The sequence below is a fragment of the Struthio camelus genome, chromosome 3, assembly GCF_040807025.1.
Source record: "Struthio camelus isolate bStrCam1 chromosome 3, bStrCam1.hap1, whole genome shotgun sequence".
Classification (NCBI taxonomy): domain Eukaryota; kingdom Metazoa; phylum Chordata; class Aves; order Struthioniformes; family Struthionidae; genus Struthio; species Struthio camelus.
The window spans coordinates 91,389,206-91,403,955 of NC_090944.1; the positions used below are offsets into that span (position 1 = coordinate 91,389,206).

At 40.0% G+C, this 14,750-nt stretch overlaps 1 protein-coding gene across 3 annotated transcripts in view; it reads left to right on the plus strand.

Moving 5' to 3' along the window:
- The first annotated feature begins 297 nt into the window (after positions 1-297).
- RAB4A (RAB4A, member RAS oncogene family) overlaps positions 298-14,750 on the plus strand; it is a 38,037-nt gene continuing 23,584 nt past the window's right edge. The window contains exon 1 of one of the 3 annotated variants that reach the window (XM_068939037.1): positions 298-543. In XM_068939037.1, the coding sequence (XP_068795138.1) occupies positions 513-543 (31 nt within the window). In that variant the 5' untranslated portion in view covers positions 298-512. The remainder of the gene's footprint in view (positions 544-14,750) is intronic. The other 2 variants (XM_068939038.1, XR_011140300.1) reach the window with 2 other exon arrangements.

The following is a 14,750-nucleotide window of genomic DNA, read 5'->3' on the forward strand; positions in this document are numbered from 1 at the left end:
AGACTGGGGAAAACAGAGAGCAGGGCTAGGACGAAGAGCTCCCAGGGAGCAGACAGAGACGAGCCCACACTCGTGCGACATGGCGGCCACCACCGGGGTAGAGCAGCCAGTCACGTGGGCCGCCCTCGCGCCCCGCCCCCCAACGGCTGCGCGGCGCCGCAGCCCCGCACGTGCGCCTTGTTTTGGTGACGGCCGTTGGAAGGGGAACGGCGGGGAGGCGGGGCTGCGGGGCATGAGCCCGGCGCGCCTGCGCAGCGAGGCGGCGCTCTTCCCCCCCCCCCCGCCCCACACCTCGGCCGCCGCCGCGAGGGGCGGAGGCCGAGGCGGCTCGGACGCGCATGCGCGGTGGTGGCCGTTGCTGCCGTTGGCGGCTGGGCTGAAGCGGCGCAGTTGGTGGTGGCGGCGGTGGTTGCTGCTGTTGCGTGGACCTGTCCGTCTCCCCCCCGGCCTGCCCCCTCGGTTCTGAGGGGCCGCAAGCCTCTGCCGGGGAGGGGAGACTCGCAGCTCCCAAAATGTCGCAGACGGCCATGTCCGAGACCTACGGTAGGAGCCGGGGCCCGGGCGGGGCAGGCGCTTGCGCCCCCGGGGAGGGGTCGCTGTGAGCGGGAGACCCCCGGCCCGGCGGTGCGGCTCTTCCCCAGCGGGGGCCGGGGCCGGGCCGGCCCAGCCCAGCGCGCGGGCGCTGGCTAGGGAGCGAGGCTCGCCTCCGCCGAGGCTTTGAGCCGGGGCCGGCTCTGAACCGCGGTGTTTATTCCCGAGCCCTAGCGGGTGAACGAAGTGTCAGTGTGGTAAAGGTTGTAGCAAAGTGTCCCCCGCCTCTGGCGTTGTGCTGTTGACTGTGCCGAGTTAATCACCATCTGGAGTAGGAAGCTATGGCCCTTGCTGAAGAAAGCAGAGAAGAGGTGGTAGATCAGGGACTGATCCAGTGTGGCATGAGTTTTGAAGTTCTAGGCTATGGTAGCTGTTTGGCCTTATGCTTCAGACAGGCTTCTTGCCTTCTGGTTTGTTTGTTTTTCTTTTTTTCCTACTCTTTATTAGCAATGTTCACTACAGCCTATTACTCCTCCCTCTGTTGTCCAGCTCACACTGATGTGATAGTGCCTATTCAAAATTATTTTTCAATGTTGAGAAGTATTGATGACTCAAAAGGTAAGTAAAATACTAGCCAGAAAATTTAGGCACTACTTCTTTGTTATCTTTAAGTTAATTCAGAAGGAAAATTGCAGTGCATGCCCTCTAGGACGAAGCTGCTTTTATTGTAAAATTGGGGACAGTGTTCTTTTGAGGGTCAAATTAGGATTGTAGTCTTATTTTCCTAGATACACAAACATTAAAAAGAAGAAACTGTGAGGGTGAGTAAGTAAAAAAAGAACTAAAAAGTTTGTTCATCTCTGTATTAGCATGGACATCTGACTACTATGTGGTGTTTCCTATGAGCATTATAGCAGAAAAACATCTGAAGGCGTAAGTCGTAAGAGTGCAAGCTCTGGTGGGGTGAGTCAGTGCATTAAAGGCACATCAATGTGTGGAGTCCAATAGGTAGGTAGAGCTGATACTGCTGGCTGGGTGGAGCATATGGGAAGTGACTGGATAATATTCATTTCTCGTGTTTGTAACTTTGAGTTCTTGAATCAACCTCGTATGTTTTTTCTCTTTCCATAACATAGTTCTGTATCCTGTAATGCTTTTATTTACTGTATAAAAATCCTGTCATACCTCTAAATATTATTTTTAGAGTCCCTGTGTTGGATTGCTGGAGGATGAGATTGGAATTGGATATACTGTGATGAGCCCTTTAATTTCTCGTTTTCTGGCTTTGTCTGTTGCAGACTGTTATCCTCAGTAATTGGTTGAGCTTGGGATCTGCACTTGTGTCTCTCTGTCTTTAGAGCAGAATCCTGATAAATAATATATAGTTTGGATAATTATAGTGAAATTAGATGCGGCAAGTCGACTCACTGCTAAAGCTTGTTGATCTGAGGGAGACTGGCATCACTGTCAGTTCTTATTAGTAGGCTAGCTGATCTTATTGTTACTGTTGTATAAGTCTCTGTATATTTTCAGTAGCCTGGTCAGGAGTGCTTAGGGTACTTTGTCCCACTATGATGAGTGTTTCAGTATACGGGAAAAAGCACAGAACTACTGGGGAAAATGAGGCAAAAGTGCGGGGCAGCCCTTTAAGTGCAAATGTTAGGATAGCAAGACCCTGTTTCTTCTTTTGGTGTTTTCTCCAAACAAGCAAAACGCATGCGTAGAAATCAGGCCAAAGAGATGTGCTTTGTTGATTTAGATGTGAGTTTGAGCTAATTCTTCATGCTCTGAGCTGTTGCAGTTAAGGATCGAGATCGCTTTGGCTATGTTTATGGTGGGATTTGTAGTCTTTAAGCAGATGGATGGGTAGACAACCAGCGATGATAGAGATAATTCCAGCAGTATTCCTTCTTAACCTGCTTGCTATTACAGCATCAAGATAAATAATTGCATCTTAAACAAGTACATTTCAGCACTTTTTGCATTGTTCCAGTGAGTCAAAATAGTTTTAAACCCACTAGCATTGCTGATACTCTCTGATTGTTTTGATGTCCTAAAAACACACCCTTGAAATTGAAGAGTTTGGGTTATTGTGGTGTTCTAAAGAGGTGGTGGGGTTTTCGGTATATTTCTCTTTTGAATGTCAGTGATTGTTCTGTTTATATACATCAAGCTACAGGAATTCCGAGCTGGAAAACTGAAGATAATGGCATGATTTAGGATAAATGGAAGAACAAAAAATGTAAGCTATGAGATGACGTAGAATTTAACAATAGCTGTACTATCTGCAACCAAGGCAGTAACCAGTATGCAATTTTACAATGTCCTGTTGGTGCTTTGGAAAGACCATAAGAACAGGAAAAGTATATTTGATGCTTTCTCTAATATTCTTCAGCCTCCAGCTATTTTCACCTTAGTAGCTTTGAGTCAGGCATGGTGTCTGTTTAAAAAAACCCTCTATGGCTTTTTTCTTCCATGTATTTGTCTAATCTTTCCTTGAACTCAAATAAACTTCTTGCAGTCACTGCATCTGTTGGCAGGGAGCTACCCACATAAACTACCCATTCAGTGAAGAGCTATCTCCTCTTGTTTTTTGAGTTGTATTTGATGACTCTTAGATCTTCTAATGGAACAAGAGTGTGAGATTTATCTCTGTCTTCCCACTTTGTGCCATTCAGGATTTCATAGATCTAAATGGTATTCCATATATTTCCCTCCCCCGCCCCCACCCCAGACTAAATAACTTGTTTAGTCATTCCCTCTCTCGAAGCTGTTCCATATCAGTGATCATCTTTTTTGCCCTTTTCTGAAGCTTTTCCAGTTCTGTGGGGGGGGGGGGGGGGGGGGGGAAGGTGTTTGTTTTTGTTTCCTTTCCTTTCCAGATCTGGGTGAAGGGGAAGGTAAGAACTGAATCTTGCATCCTACCTCTTGACTGGGTGCTTTACATCTGTCTCTTTATGATATCTGGACTTAGATAAGCACTGAATTTCCTGGGATCTGGAAAATTTGCTACTAGCATAGTTAAACTAATTGAGTTGGATTTCTTCCATCTGGACAAAAGCCTGCTGATGAGTGGTGTAATAGAAATATACAAAATCCTGGGATGCGTGTAGAGAATGGGTGGGAACTTACTATTCACTCTTTTCTTTCTCGTGGAAGTAAGGAGCATCATATGAAGCTAGTAGCTAGGTTTAAAACAACAGGAGATGGTTCTTTAGGCAACTAACAGTAAGTATATGGAACTTGGTGCTGAAAGATGTGTATGTTAAAAATCCAGCAGGCTGGGTGATTTCATGGAAGAAAAGAAAAATCATTGAAGGCCGCTAAATAGACCCTGCCTTAGGCTCAGGAGGTCTCCTGAGTTGACTGTATTTAAGGACTGAGAGGGAAATAGGGACAATATCATGACATACTCACCTATTCCTGTATCATTCACGAAGCATTTACTTATGGGCACTGTTCCTGTTGGGTTCCCATTAAGGACAAGCTCCCCTCTGGGTGAGCTACATATCAATTCTCATAGCCTCCCTGAAGCACAGAGGTAGCAAACAAACCAAGGGGAAGAAAGTGTATTTGGGGGACAGTGACTGTAATAGGGTAAGAGTCAGAGAGTCAAAACTGAGCAGAGGGACTTTCAAGAAGAACACCAGTCATTGCCTGCAGCTCCCTGTATCCAAGATGATAGTGGCTTTTACCCAGTGGTCTTGCTTAGAACTGTGAAAAGTCAAAGGAACAAAAACAGGCCCCACAGTTGCTGGGATCTGTCCTACAAAGCTTCTTCCTCTTGGTGCTCTGGATGGTTGGCTAGGTCCGGGCCAGATGAAGGCTGACAAAAAAGTTCTGCAACTCAGTGGTGCTTCAGAAGACTGAATAAAAATGCAAGCCAGGTGGAAAGCAGCAAGAGTCTCAAGAAATTTTGGAGGAGGAACTGCAGCCCAGCGCAGCTGATCAGTTTTGCAGAAGATGGACCCTTGATCTGATACAATAAAGCCAGTCTTATGAGCTTGAACCCCCTTGAACAAAGGAGATAATAGAACCTGTGTTTTTGTAACTTGTGTGTACTTTGGCCTCTTCATTTTGGGCTAAAAAATGTAAGTCTGCAGCAGCGCCACTCTGTAATTTTAAAATAGACTTTTCTGTGTTTCATGTTAATCAGTAAATCTTTTTTAGAGTATGCTTATTGACCAAACCCGTCCATGGAAGTAGGCAGGAGAATGCTGCTTTCTGGATCCTGTTCAGGGTTAAGCCATGTGCCAAGCTCTCTGAGGCACTTCAGGGTGTCATTAGAGAAAGAGCATTAGCATTCTCCTTGAATCTAATGTAAAAAATTTAGCTGCCTAGGCAGCTGGAACAACTTTGCTGAACAGTTTTTGGTGTTTAGGTATCATGTGCAGCTGTAGTTTTTAATACTAAGTTGATTTGGTAGACAGTTGTAGTACAGAGAGCTAATCAACTCGGTTTCTTCTTTTTTAAATAGAAAAAAAGAAATCCCACCCTCATGGATTTGTTGAATCATATCCACGGATATTTTAGAAGCAGCATGATCTAATGGGCTGAAGATCAAAGCAGGAATCAAAATTTTGTGTGTTACAGTTCCAGCTGTGTCCCTGATTTGCTCTTGCACAGAGATATATCGAAGTGCCTGTTCTGCGTTCTGATAAAAGCAATGTTGAAGGCTTAAAGTTAGTGCGATTTGTGCCCTCTTTCTCCACCCTGTATTGGTTCTGCACTATAGGTCTGAGCATAGGCTGGTTTTACCAAGTTTTCAAACAGTATTGCAGCCCCGCTGTTGAAAGCTTTAGCAAAGTTAATGAATGTAGTTAAATCCAGCCTAGAAAACGAAGATGAACCCAGCATGCGTGGGACAAACATTGTAAGTCTTGTCTTCTGATGTAATTTTTATGGTGTATAAGGGCTAGATCTAAATGCAAGGCTGCACTGGTTTAAACCCCATAGAGATGAATCCGTAACAGACTTGTCTCATGCTGGATGGGTTTTTATGACAAGGTGTGTCCACATGCAGGGCACTGATGCATATATTACTGTATGTCGGTTGTTCCCTAATAGCTTTATATCTGGACGCCTGTATCCTGAGAAGACTGCAGAGTAATTCAATGAGAGAAGGATAAATGACCTCAACGTTTGCTGCACAAGCACAATTATATCAGTGTACCTGATGCAGAGGAACTTACTTGGGTGTCAGAGCCCACACTGCTTGGGCTAAGCTGCATATGCATCTTTCTTAAACGTCTGCAATTTATGCAGCTGTGCCGCAGGGAGTTTGAGACTGCAACTTGAGGCAAAGTTAATGGGAAAGTATAATCAGATAGAAGTTTGCAGTCCGCTGGGAGCTAGCAGCCTACAGCTTTTAGTAACTTCTCTGCCTGCCTACCGCCATCTCAGATAATATAGCTGACAATGTGAATGCAAAATAAAACAGGTTTGCTTGAAACAAAACAAGTGCTTTATAGTCCTTTCTAATACAAGAACAAAGATAATTTGAACTCTTGCATGGTTAGTTGCTCTGCCTCAACTAAGGGGTCGTAACTATTTTAACAGTTTTGGTTGGGTGACCGTTATTTTGGGGGCTGTGCGTTAGCTGTCAGCTCAACATTATGAGAGAAAGTGCAGTTTGCGTACTCTGTATTTGCTAGCTACATATAAACACAACATTTCCCCTTTTGGGTAATAACTTGGAACAATTAACTGCAGAATGGTTGGGGATAGCATCTCATGGTAATTAGAGAAATCTAAATAAACGTTTTGGCTTGCTGAGAAAGCAATTCACATAGTGTATTTTTAAGAGTTATTTAGAAGAAAATTGCCTCACCCTCTTCCTTTCCAAGATAGCCAAGTTAGCCAAGCGTTTGTTGCTGTTGCCGAGAGTTACTGTGGAAATCTTTAACTTATAGATTAATTTCCATTTAAAAAAATATTCTTATACTTAGTAAAACTATTTTATGTAACTAACTATGTTGTGTTAACCTCAACTTTGATTTGAAAATTACATAATCAGTTAGCTCAACTGTGTTATTTTAGGAAGATCTCTGCAAGACTTCTGTTTAATAGTAATATTGTAAATTGCCTGCAGTTGGAGTGATAATCCCATGAGGAAGGGTACTTCTCCTTTCTCTTGCTGTTGCCAAATGCCTTTTAAAATGGTCTCTATGTTTTAATTTCATGGTTTTATTCCATTCATCGTTTTTTGAGGCTTTGGTCACGATGGTATCCAGGATCCTTGGGAGTACTGTCATGAGTACAAATGATGTTTAGGGAAACACTCCTGTTCCCCAAGGAATGGGGCGGGGGGTGGGAGGGGTGGGACTAGTATGGCAGTAAACCCATCATCCTCCAACTATGATGCTTGTAGCAATGGGAAGTGAAAAGTTGTAGCAGAATTGGATACCAGAGTGAGTGCAACGTTATCAGCAACATTTTACTTGATTTTTCTACCAGTGGAGCGCTGAAGCTTGGAGACCCATAGAACTTAGTGCCGTGTTCTGGAACAGCTTGTGAGATGGACTGATAAGAAAAATAGTGCTTATGTTTTCAGATTTTAATGGCTGCTTCATGTAATTGTTTTAAATTTATTTGCATCATTCTTCTCTTTACTGGTAGTCTTTAATTCTTTATATCTAAGTCTATTAATGCTACTTTAAGTCTAATAGGCTTCATCAGACAAACAAACATAGCTCACTTCTAATATATCACCATAGTACCTCTCCTTTCTCTGTGATGTCTCAATATGAGAATGTGATGGCTGAAAGTTTTCTTCAGGAAGCTATAATATAATGAATAACTAATGGGATTTTTCTCTTTAGTAGTGTGCACTTTCCCTCCTCCCCCAAGTTTCAGCTCCATTTGGAGTGGTAAAATGAGACTGGTAGGGTATGGAGGTGAGGTATACACTGAAACAAGCAAGGACTTTTACTGTGCTAGTATGACTAGTATTTAGCACAGAAGTAACTTCAAAAAAAGTTTGTTTAGAAAAAAGATGTAGAGTTAAAATATTTTAGGCTGGTACAAAAATGATGAAGCCCATGAAGAAAAACTGAACAACTTGATCTTCCAAGGAGAGGAGGAAAGAAAGGCTCCGTGTATTTTTCCCCGTAACTATATACAATGCTAGTCCTGTTTCAGCACCAGGTCCTGGTTCTATAGTGTATGCATATTAAAGCTCACTTCGTTCTTCTCTAATCTTGCATTTGTTTCATGTCCAGTACATCATGAACTAAGACAATACCGTAATTTGCAAAAACCTTTGAACTTCTGTGGCTTGGGGTGGTATTTTTGTTTTTTTGTTTTCTTTTTTTCGAGGTGGGGGGATGAGGAATGTTTGTTCCTGAACTTTACGAGATACATATTTAAAACTAGTGCTTAGGAATAAGTGAACAATTTTTAAAAAAGGCTACGGTGTATCTAACTGCATATCGTCATGGAAAGAAAGAATGAGAACCACAAATGAATAAAACTACATTTTTGTCTCCCTTGATGGGGGGGGGAAGATACTTACTACCTCCTAAATGAGCGCAGAGTATTTGCTGCTAAATCCCCTTGTAGTCTGTTATGCAGACAGTCTTATGTTAAGAAACTAGCAGACTTTTGTCTGCTGTCTCATATTCTGGATGAGCTGGCTTCATAACACTACAAATACTCTTTCTTCAAGGCATCTGAGGTATGTGTGAAAGAAAGCAAGGACTAAGTTGTTTTTTTTTTTCCTTTCCATGAGTATTTTTGAATGCCAGCAAGATAACTTTTGTGTTGAATGTGCAACTGATTTTGTGTCTTTTTACTTTGAAGCCCGTACTTCCTGACAAGCCAGAGTTTTGCTTTTAGGAAGTTACTAACTTATTCATATAAACTTGGGCTTAATGAGTAGAATAAAGAAATGCTATTGCTTTACAATCGTGTGCATGTTTGTTAAAGCAGGTATTCAAACAAAAATCAGTAATAAGCAGTCAATGTTAGAACCCATTCAGAGAAACCATGAACCCCAATAAGTCATGAAAGCTTCTACTCTAATGTATGGCTCCTGACTGACTTTTAAAAAACATGTACTTCACATACAGAGCAGCCCAATCTGACAATTGGAAGTAAACAATCTCGTGTGATTAAAAACGTGGATCTTCTATGCTTAATGATCTCGTTGGGACATAATGTGTTCATTGTCCTAGCAAGAGTGGTTTGTTTCTGACCATCTATCTGTTGCCCAGCAAGATGAAAGAAGAGAGGCTGCACTTTGAAACTATTTTCACCTTCTTAAGGAAAGTAATGACCATGCAGAGCCTGAGACTGTTAGAGTGATCATGAAGGATGATGGAAGTATTAGGGCAGTAGGTGGCGAGTTTCCCACCGATGACTGAGATCGGTTTTGCTCAGTGATCCTTGTATCGTCTCAGTGCTGGTATCGCTGTTGATACCACCCATATAGATGCTTATCCATGAATGAGATTTTTCTTTTTATCACCTGGATTATGACCACCCTTATGTAGCCACAAGCTTTTCATCCTGTACGGGGGATGACTTTTTTAATGTCATTTTGCTGTCTAGCTTTTATATAACTTTAATTTTACTTTGAGGTTTCAACTTCTCTGTCTTCTGAAAAGAAGGGATTTTTTTTCCAGTTTTTTTCCTCAATCTGTGAGAAGTAGGGAGGCTTTCTCCAGTCTGTCCTTCTCACCTTTAGTGCTTCATTTATTTTACCTGCCTCTTCCTGTGTGTCTTTTATTTTCTCCCTGAGTTCTTTTGTTTCAGATCCTGCTTGTTTCCAACCTTATTTGTTCACCTGCTCATCCCTACTCTTTCTGTCCCTTACTGTGATTCTTCTCTCTTACTCTTTTCAAACCAAGATCTGTAACCTCTCGTTTAGTTTTGGCCCTGACTTTAAGTTTTTTGTTCACAGTACGTTTTTTCTTTCAGATAGATCTGTTTCATCTGTTGCCCATCTTCTGTTCTTAGCTTTCTAATCTCTTGTTTATCCCTCTCCTACTTGATCAATTTCTTTCCCTCGCAAAGTGCCAAAAATAAATGAAATCCAAAACAGTGAGCCTAAGAAAACTTCATGAATTTTGCAACTCAGTTTAGAAAGAGCATTTTACTGATCCTCTTGGGAGAGGAGGTCATTCTAAAAAGTGTATCTTGTTGTAATGTTAGAAACAAATCTCTTATTCATAGGAGAATTACTTTAACTCATGCTTACTGAGTTGCAAGGGTCTCTATGTAGATAGTTACCGTAAAGTACACACAGGCTTTGTTATCCCCCTTCCCAGTGCAAAATATATGCATTTTTGCATTCCAGTAAATACAGACTAATTTAAAATGGTTTGTCCTTAATAGGTAAATGTAAAACAACCTTTAGCTTGTAAATGATTGAAGGGTAGAGAAAAAGATTGTATTAGCTTTGAGTAAATGTGATATGTAAGACTTCAGTCAAATCTCCTTAGTCTCTATTTCGCTATATCCTCCCCAAGAATTTATCTGTTACTGCCAGAATGATCACAGGCGTTAGTTTATCAGTATCTGTCACTGTCATAAGTGGACAGAAAGACCAAACATCTTAAAAATATTCCTTTTTGCTCTGGAGTATTCAATTCATATTTTTCTTCTAGCTTCCCTTTATCAGATGGTCTTTGCATTTATCACCCTGACCTTCATTTTATTTCAGAGTTTATTTTGTTGCTTAGAGGACATAGCTCTGCTTTTGCTTGTAAGGAAACCAAGCTTCCCTCTTGCAAGCCTTATGTATGCAGATTTGAATAGATAGAGGTTTATCTGTTTGCCTTGTTAATTCTTATTGCCAGTTAAAGGGCTACCTGGGAAAAATTGTCCTTTTCTCTCATTTAGAGGCGGCATCTGCCTGTAGGAGCGTTTGAGAGCACTCCTTTCTTTTGCAGACTTCTGCAAAGGAAGAGATGGGGAGGCAACAAGTCTAACTGATGGGCAACTTTTTTAATGGGTGAATGAGCCAATTTCCAAAGGATCAGTATTAGTGAATATATGTTTGACTCCTTTATCAGGGAATTGGAAGGAGACTGAGCTGTGGCTGAAGATGATAATTTGGTCTTTTTTCCTTCCTTTGTATTAGCAAGAAAAATTTAGTTCACCTTACTGCAACTTTAGTCTCAAAAATGTAGTTCAGAAGCTGTTCAGTTATTCCTGCTGCTGGAGTAGACCTCCCTCAAAGGAGGAGGTTGGATGTTTGAGGGCAATTTCTACATCAACCATCTGTTTTGCTCTATTGTGGTACATAAGTCAAAGCCCACAATTGTGTCTCTTCTCCTTCCCCTCTTCCCTTTTCTCCCTCCCTCCCCCCACCCCACCCCCAATTTAGCTGTACTGGCTGATGCATCTTTGGGGTGGAGCCATGGTTTTACTTATTCCATCCATGCTAGAAAATAAGGATCAGTCCAACTGCTTTGCTCCCTGTACCCTCTACCCAGTACAGGATTGGGTGATGCATGTAGCTCACACAAGGGAGCAAGTTGATTCTTTATATTCCCTTATTTCCTTAAATAGACACGCTGTGCTGTCTTTCATCTCTTTGCAGCTTTTTGCAGTGCACATCTTGTAACCCTTTTTCCTCTTGGCACAGAGTTTGTTTTTTGTTCCTAAATCCTCTCTATATAATAACGATGTTATTTACAGGCAAAGTACTTTAACTTTTCTATGCCTATTAGTATCCAGCGTGATAGCAGGAATTTGTAACTTCCTAATGATGTTCCTTTTTCAGCTCCTCTGTGAAAGAGGAACAACAGAATTCAGAAGAAAAACTTCCCTAGGGTGACAGCCTTGGCAGCTAACTGGAATGTTGCATCTCAGAGCTTCTTTTGTCCATAGCAAAGAAAGAGAAAGCAGACTTTGAAATGGAGTCACTTAACTCCTCTGGGAAGAGGAGACAAAAAAGAAAAACTGCAGCAGTTAAGCAGTGGTACCAAAACTAGAATATGCGTTGCATTCAGTACAATTACAAAGAAAAGATACTTAGGAGTTTTTACTGATTTGAGTACGAGTATACAATAATGTTGCAGCTGGACCAAAGGAAGCTGTTTATCCAATCCTATTCAGTTTCTGTGTTTCCAAACCATGCTAAATCAGTAGACGTATCTGTGCAGATCAGAGACAAGATATTTCATACCCTAAATCAAACAACAGAAAAGTTGTAAAAATGTTTTTGACCTGGTTGCCATTGTTGCACAGAATGATGTTACAAGAAAAATGTTCCAAAATAACAAAATAAGAAATATTCTTCCTGTTCTTATCTGGGAGGTAATATGTAATCTTATTGATTAATATGCTAGGCTGTGAAACTAAAAGGCTCTCTGCTTGTTAAGTATGGGTGTTTGTGAGTTTTGGTATTGGCAAATGCCTTTTCTTGCCCTTTCCTGCAGTAGATTACATATGCAAAATATTCCATATTTTTCTGAAATCTGTTATCCAATACTTATGGGTAAACTACGTCCAAAAAGGTTTGATTGAGAGCCTTTTGTTCATTTCAAGAATTTACAGGAAATCAGAGTTTAAATTGCAGTTATGCTCACAAAAGCAATTCTATCAAAATGTCACTTTCTTACTTTACAAATTAGCATGTTCTACTTTAGAGATATGCATGATCTGAAACATTTGGTGCAAAAAGCCTTCAATTTTTATTAGAAGGTTTTTGGCACTTCCGTTCTATGGGAGAATAAAACAGATTCTTCTTATTTCTATGCTGTAATCAAGTGAATGGTAACTTTTTGCTATTTCAGCAGCTGGAAATATTTTTTTTTTTTTGTCTTCTAAGCAAGTAGGTATTGGACAATCAGTCTTTTCTGCAAAAAAAAAAAATCATTTCGCTAATCTCTCTCATAATTGTATGGCACAACTGAATCTTGATAGGAATTAAGAGTCTATTGTAAGTGCTGTTAGAATATAGTATCAATTTAAGGAAACAAATATAAAATTTCCAAACATCAATCTTGTTTTCAGAGCAATATTTAAGGGACCTCAATTTAGAACAGCCCAGGAAAAACACACTGGTCTTCTGAAGCTATTCTATATCAGTCCCTGTCCCTAACAGTGACACCACTGTCAATGCTCAGTATTTTTCACCTGCCTACAGGCTGTCTGCCCAGAATGGAGCGGCTTGTTAAATTGGCTGCTCAGAATGATTTTGTGGATTGTGAAATATGGCTTCATGAACCACTGTTAACAACCAGTGCTCAAAATGAAAGTGCAAATTAAAGTAGGAGTAGAGTTTTGGTATTTTTTCTTTTCATGTTTTAGTTTGACATTAGTTGGTATGTTACTGTCAATAGTATGAGTCTTCCATGGAGAACAGGAAGGAAGACTTGAATTTTTTAAATAGTTTTTAACAAGAAAACCCAATAAGCGTTCACCAGATATATATGACAACCAGTTTTAGCTGAATTTCATACTCATTTTTAGAGAAACTACAGAGACTGGAAAGTGATTATTTTAATTAGGACTGTGTCCCAAAACATCTATGCATTTTGAGGAAGTCTTTGAAAGTAGTAAAATCTGAGAATTGCACATACTCACAATGGTTTGAGGGGGAAAAAATTATATATGTATATATGTGTGTGTATATATACATATATACATATATACATATATATATATATATATATATATATATGAAACCCACAGAAGGGTGTTTGGTGCTACACTAGTGCTAGCTGGTCCATAGAAAGAGAAATTTAGATCTTTTTTCCAGAGAAGAATTCTTCTACCTAACACTTTGAGGCTATTTATGATATATGTCCATTTCATACTAAAAGTGAAGCTTTGCTAGTCTGAAGTATGAAGCATTCTCAGAGCGTCAGATTTTTTTTTTTTTTTTGCAGTTTTTTTGCAGACAAATGAAGGACCCTCCTTTTTGGCAGATAATATGCAGAATTTTCACAAAGCAGCAAAATCCCTTTTATAACTTTTTTGTGAAGAAAGCATGAGCAGCTGGGTGGGGGCGTGAAGAGTGAGGAGTTTGGTACAGAATGTCTTGAGGATGTGAATGATCATATTTGTGAGCAAGAAAAGGCAAAGTCTTCTCTCCGAGGAGAGCAGAAAATGGAATCCATACCAAAGCCTGTTAAAACATTTGAAACTAGGAAAAAAAATCATTCAAAGTTAAACTGTAAAATAACAGAAATCCTTTGTACAACACTACCTCATTGTAAACATGAATAAAACTTGGAAGGCAACTGAAAACAAAGGATGGTGGTTGTTCCCAGGATTCACAGTCCTCTGCTTTGTCACTGACTTTTCAACATCAGGAATTTACCATAAGAGAAACTTGTTTGTTGCTTTTTAGCATTGCTAGGAGATGTTTAATGATAGACTGTAACAAATATCTGTTCCTGCATGAAACAGAATGAGCAAATAGTCTGAATTTAATGTTCTCCCAGAAATCTATAAAACAAGGGGCTCAAACAGGGCTTTGATAGAATAATATATCAGTGCTTTGACATACTTGTATAGTCTAATTTTCTTATTCCCTACCCTTTTGAGCCAATATTTGTGTAACCCATTTGACAGCTCTGAACTGTTAATGAAATTAATGTATTAATTAAAGTTCTTATTTTTGTTGATATTAACTTAATCCTTTAATCACTTGCTTATGTGATGTCTTCTGGCTACCTGCTGTGTTCATGAGACGAATTATACAATAAAGTTATAAAGATGACTGTAAAAAAAAAAAAAAAGCCACTGGGATAAAAATTAATCATGTCTCCTTCAAAAACTGTAACAGTTGTCTTGATGGCTGTATATTGGGGAAACAATTGTATACTTTTTAATCACAGAAGTTTGAAAACGGTCAGGCAAGGAAACTTTCTTTGATCTTTAGGCAAAAGTGAAAGTAGATCTGGAGAGGTATTATTAAAGCAGTATACATAACTGTTAAAAATATAAACAGGCCATAGATCTTCAATGCACGTATTGCTAAATGAACGGTGTAAATGGTTCATAAGTAGGTAAAATGCCAGAAGTAGCTTTATCTTAATTTACTATATGGAGGAAACATGAAAGCAGCCACCTAGAATAGAAGTTACTACTTTCCTGTAAATGTACAGGAAAATTATTCGAGTTCTTCCAGCTTTACGAGTATTACAATGGAGTATGTGAATTAAGCAGTTAATAGAGAGACATTGACATTAATGTGAATAAAATGAAGGAGAAAAAAAAAAAGAAACTCTGGATGTTTTTATACTATTAACTTCCTTTTA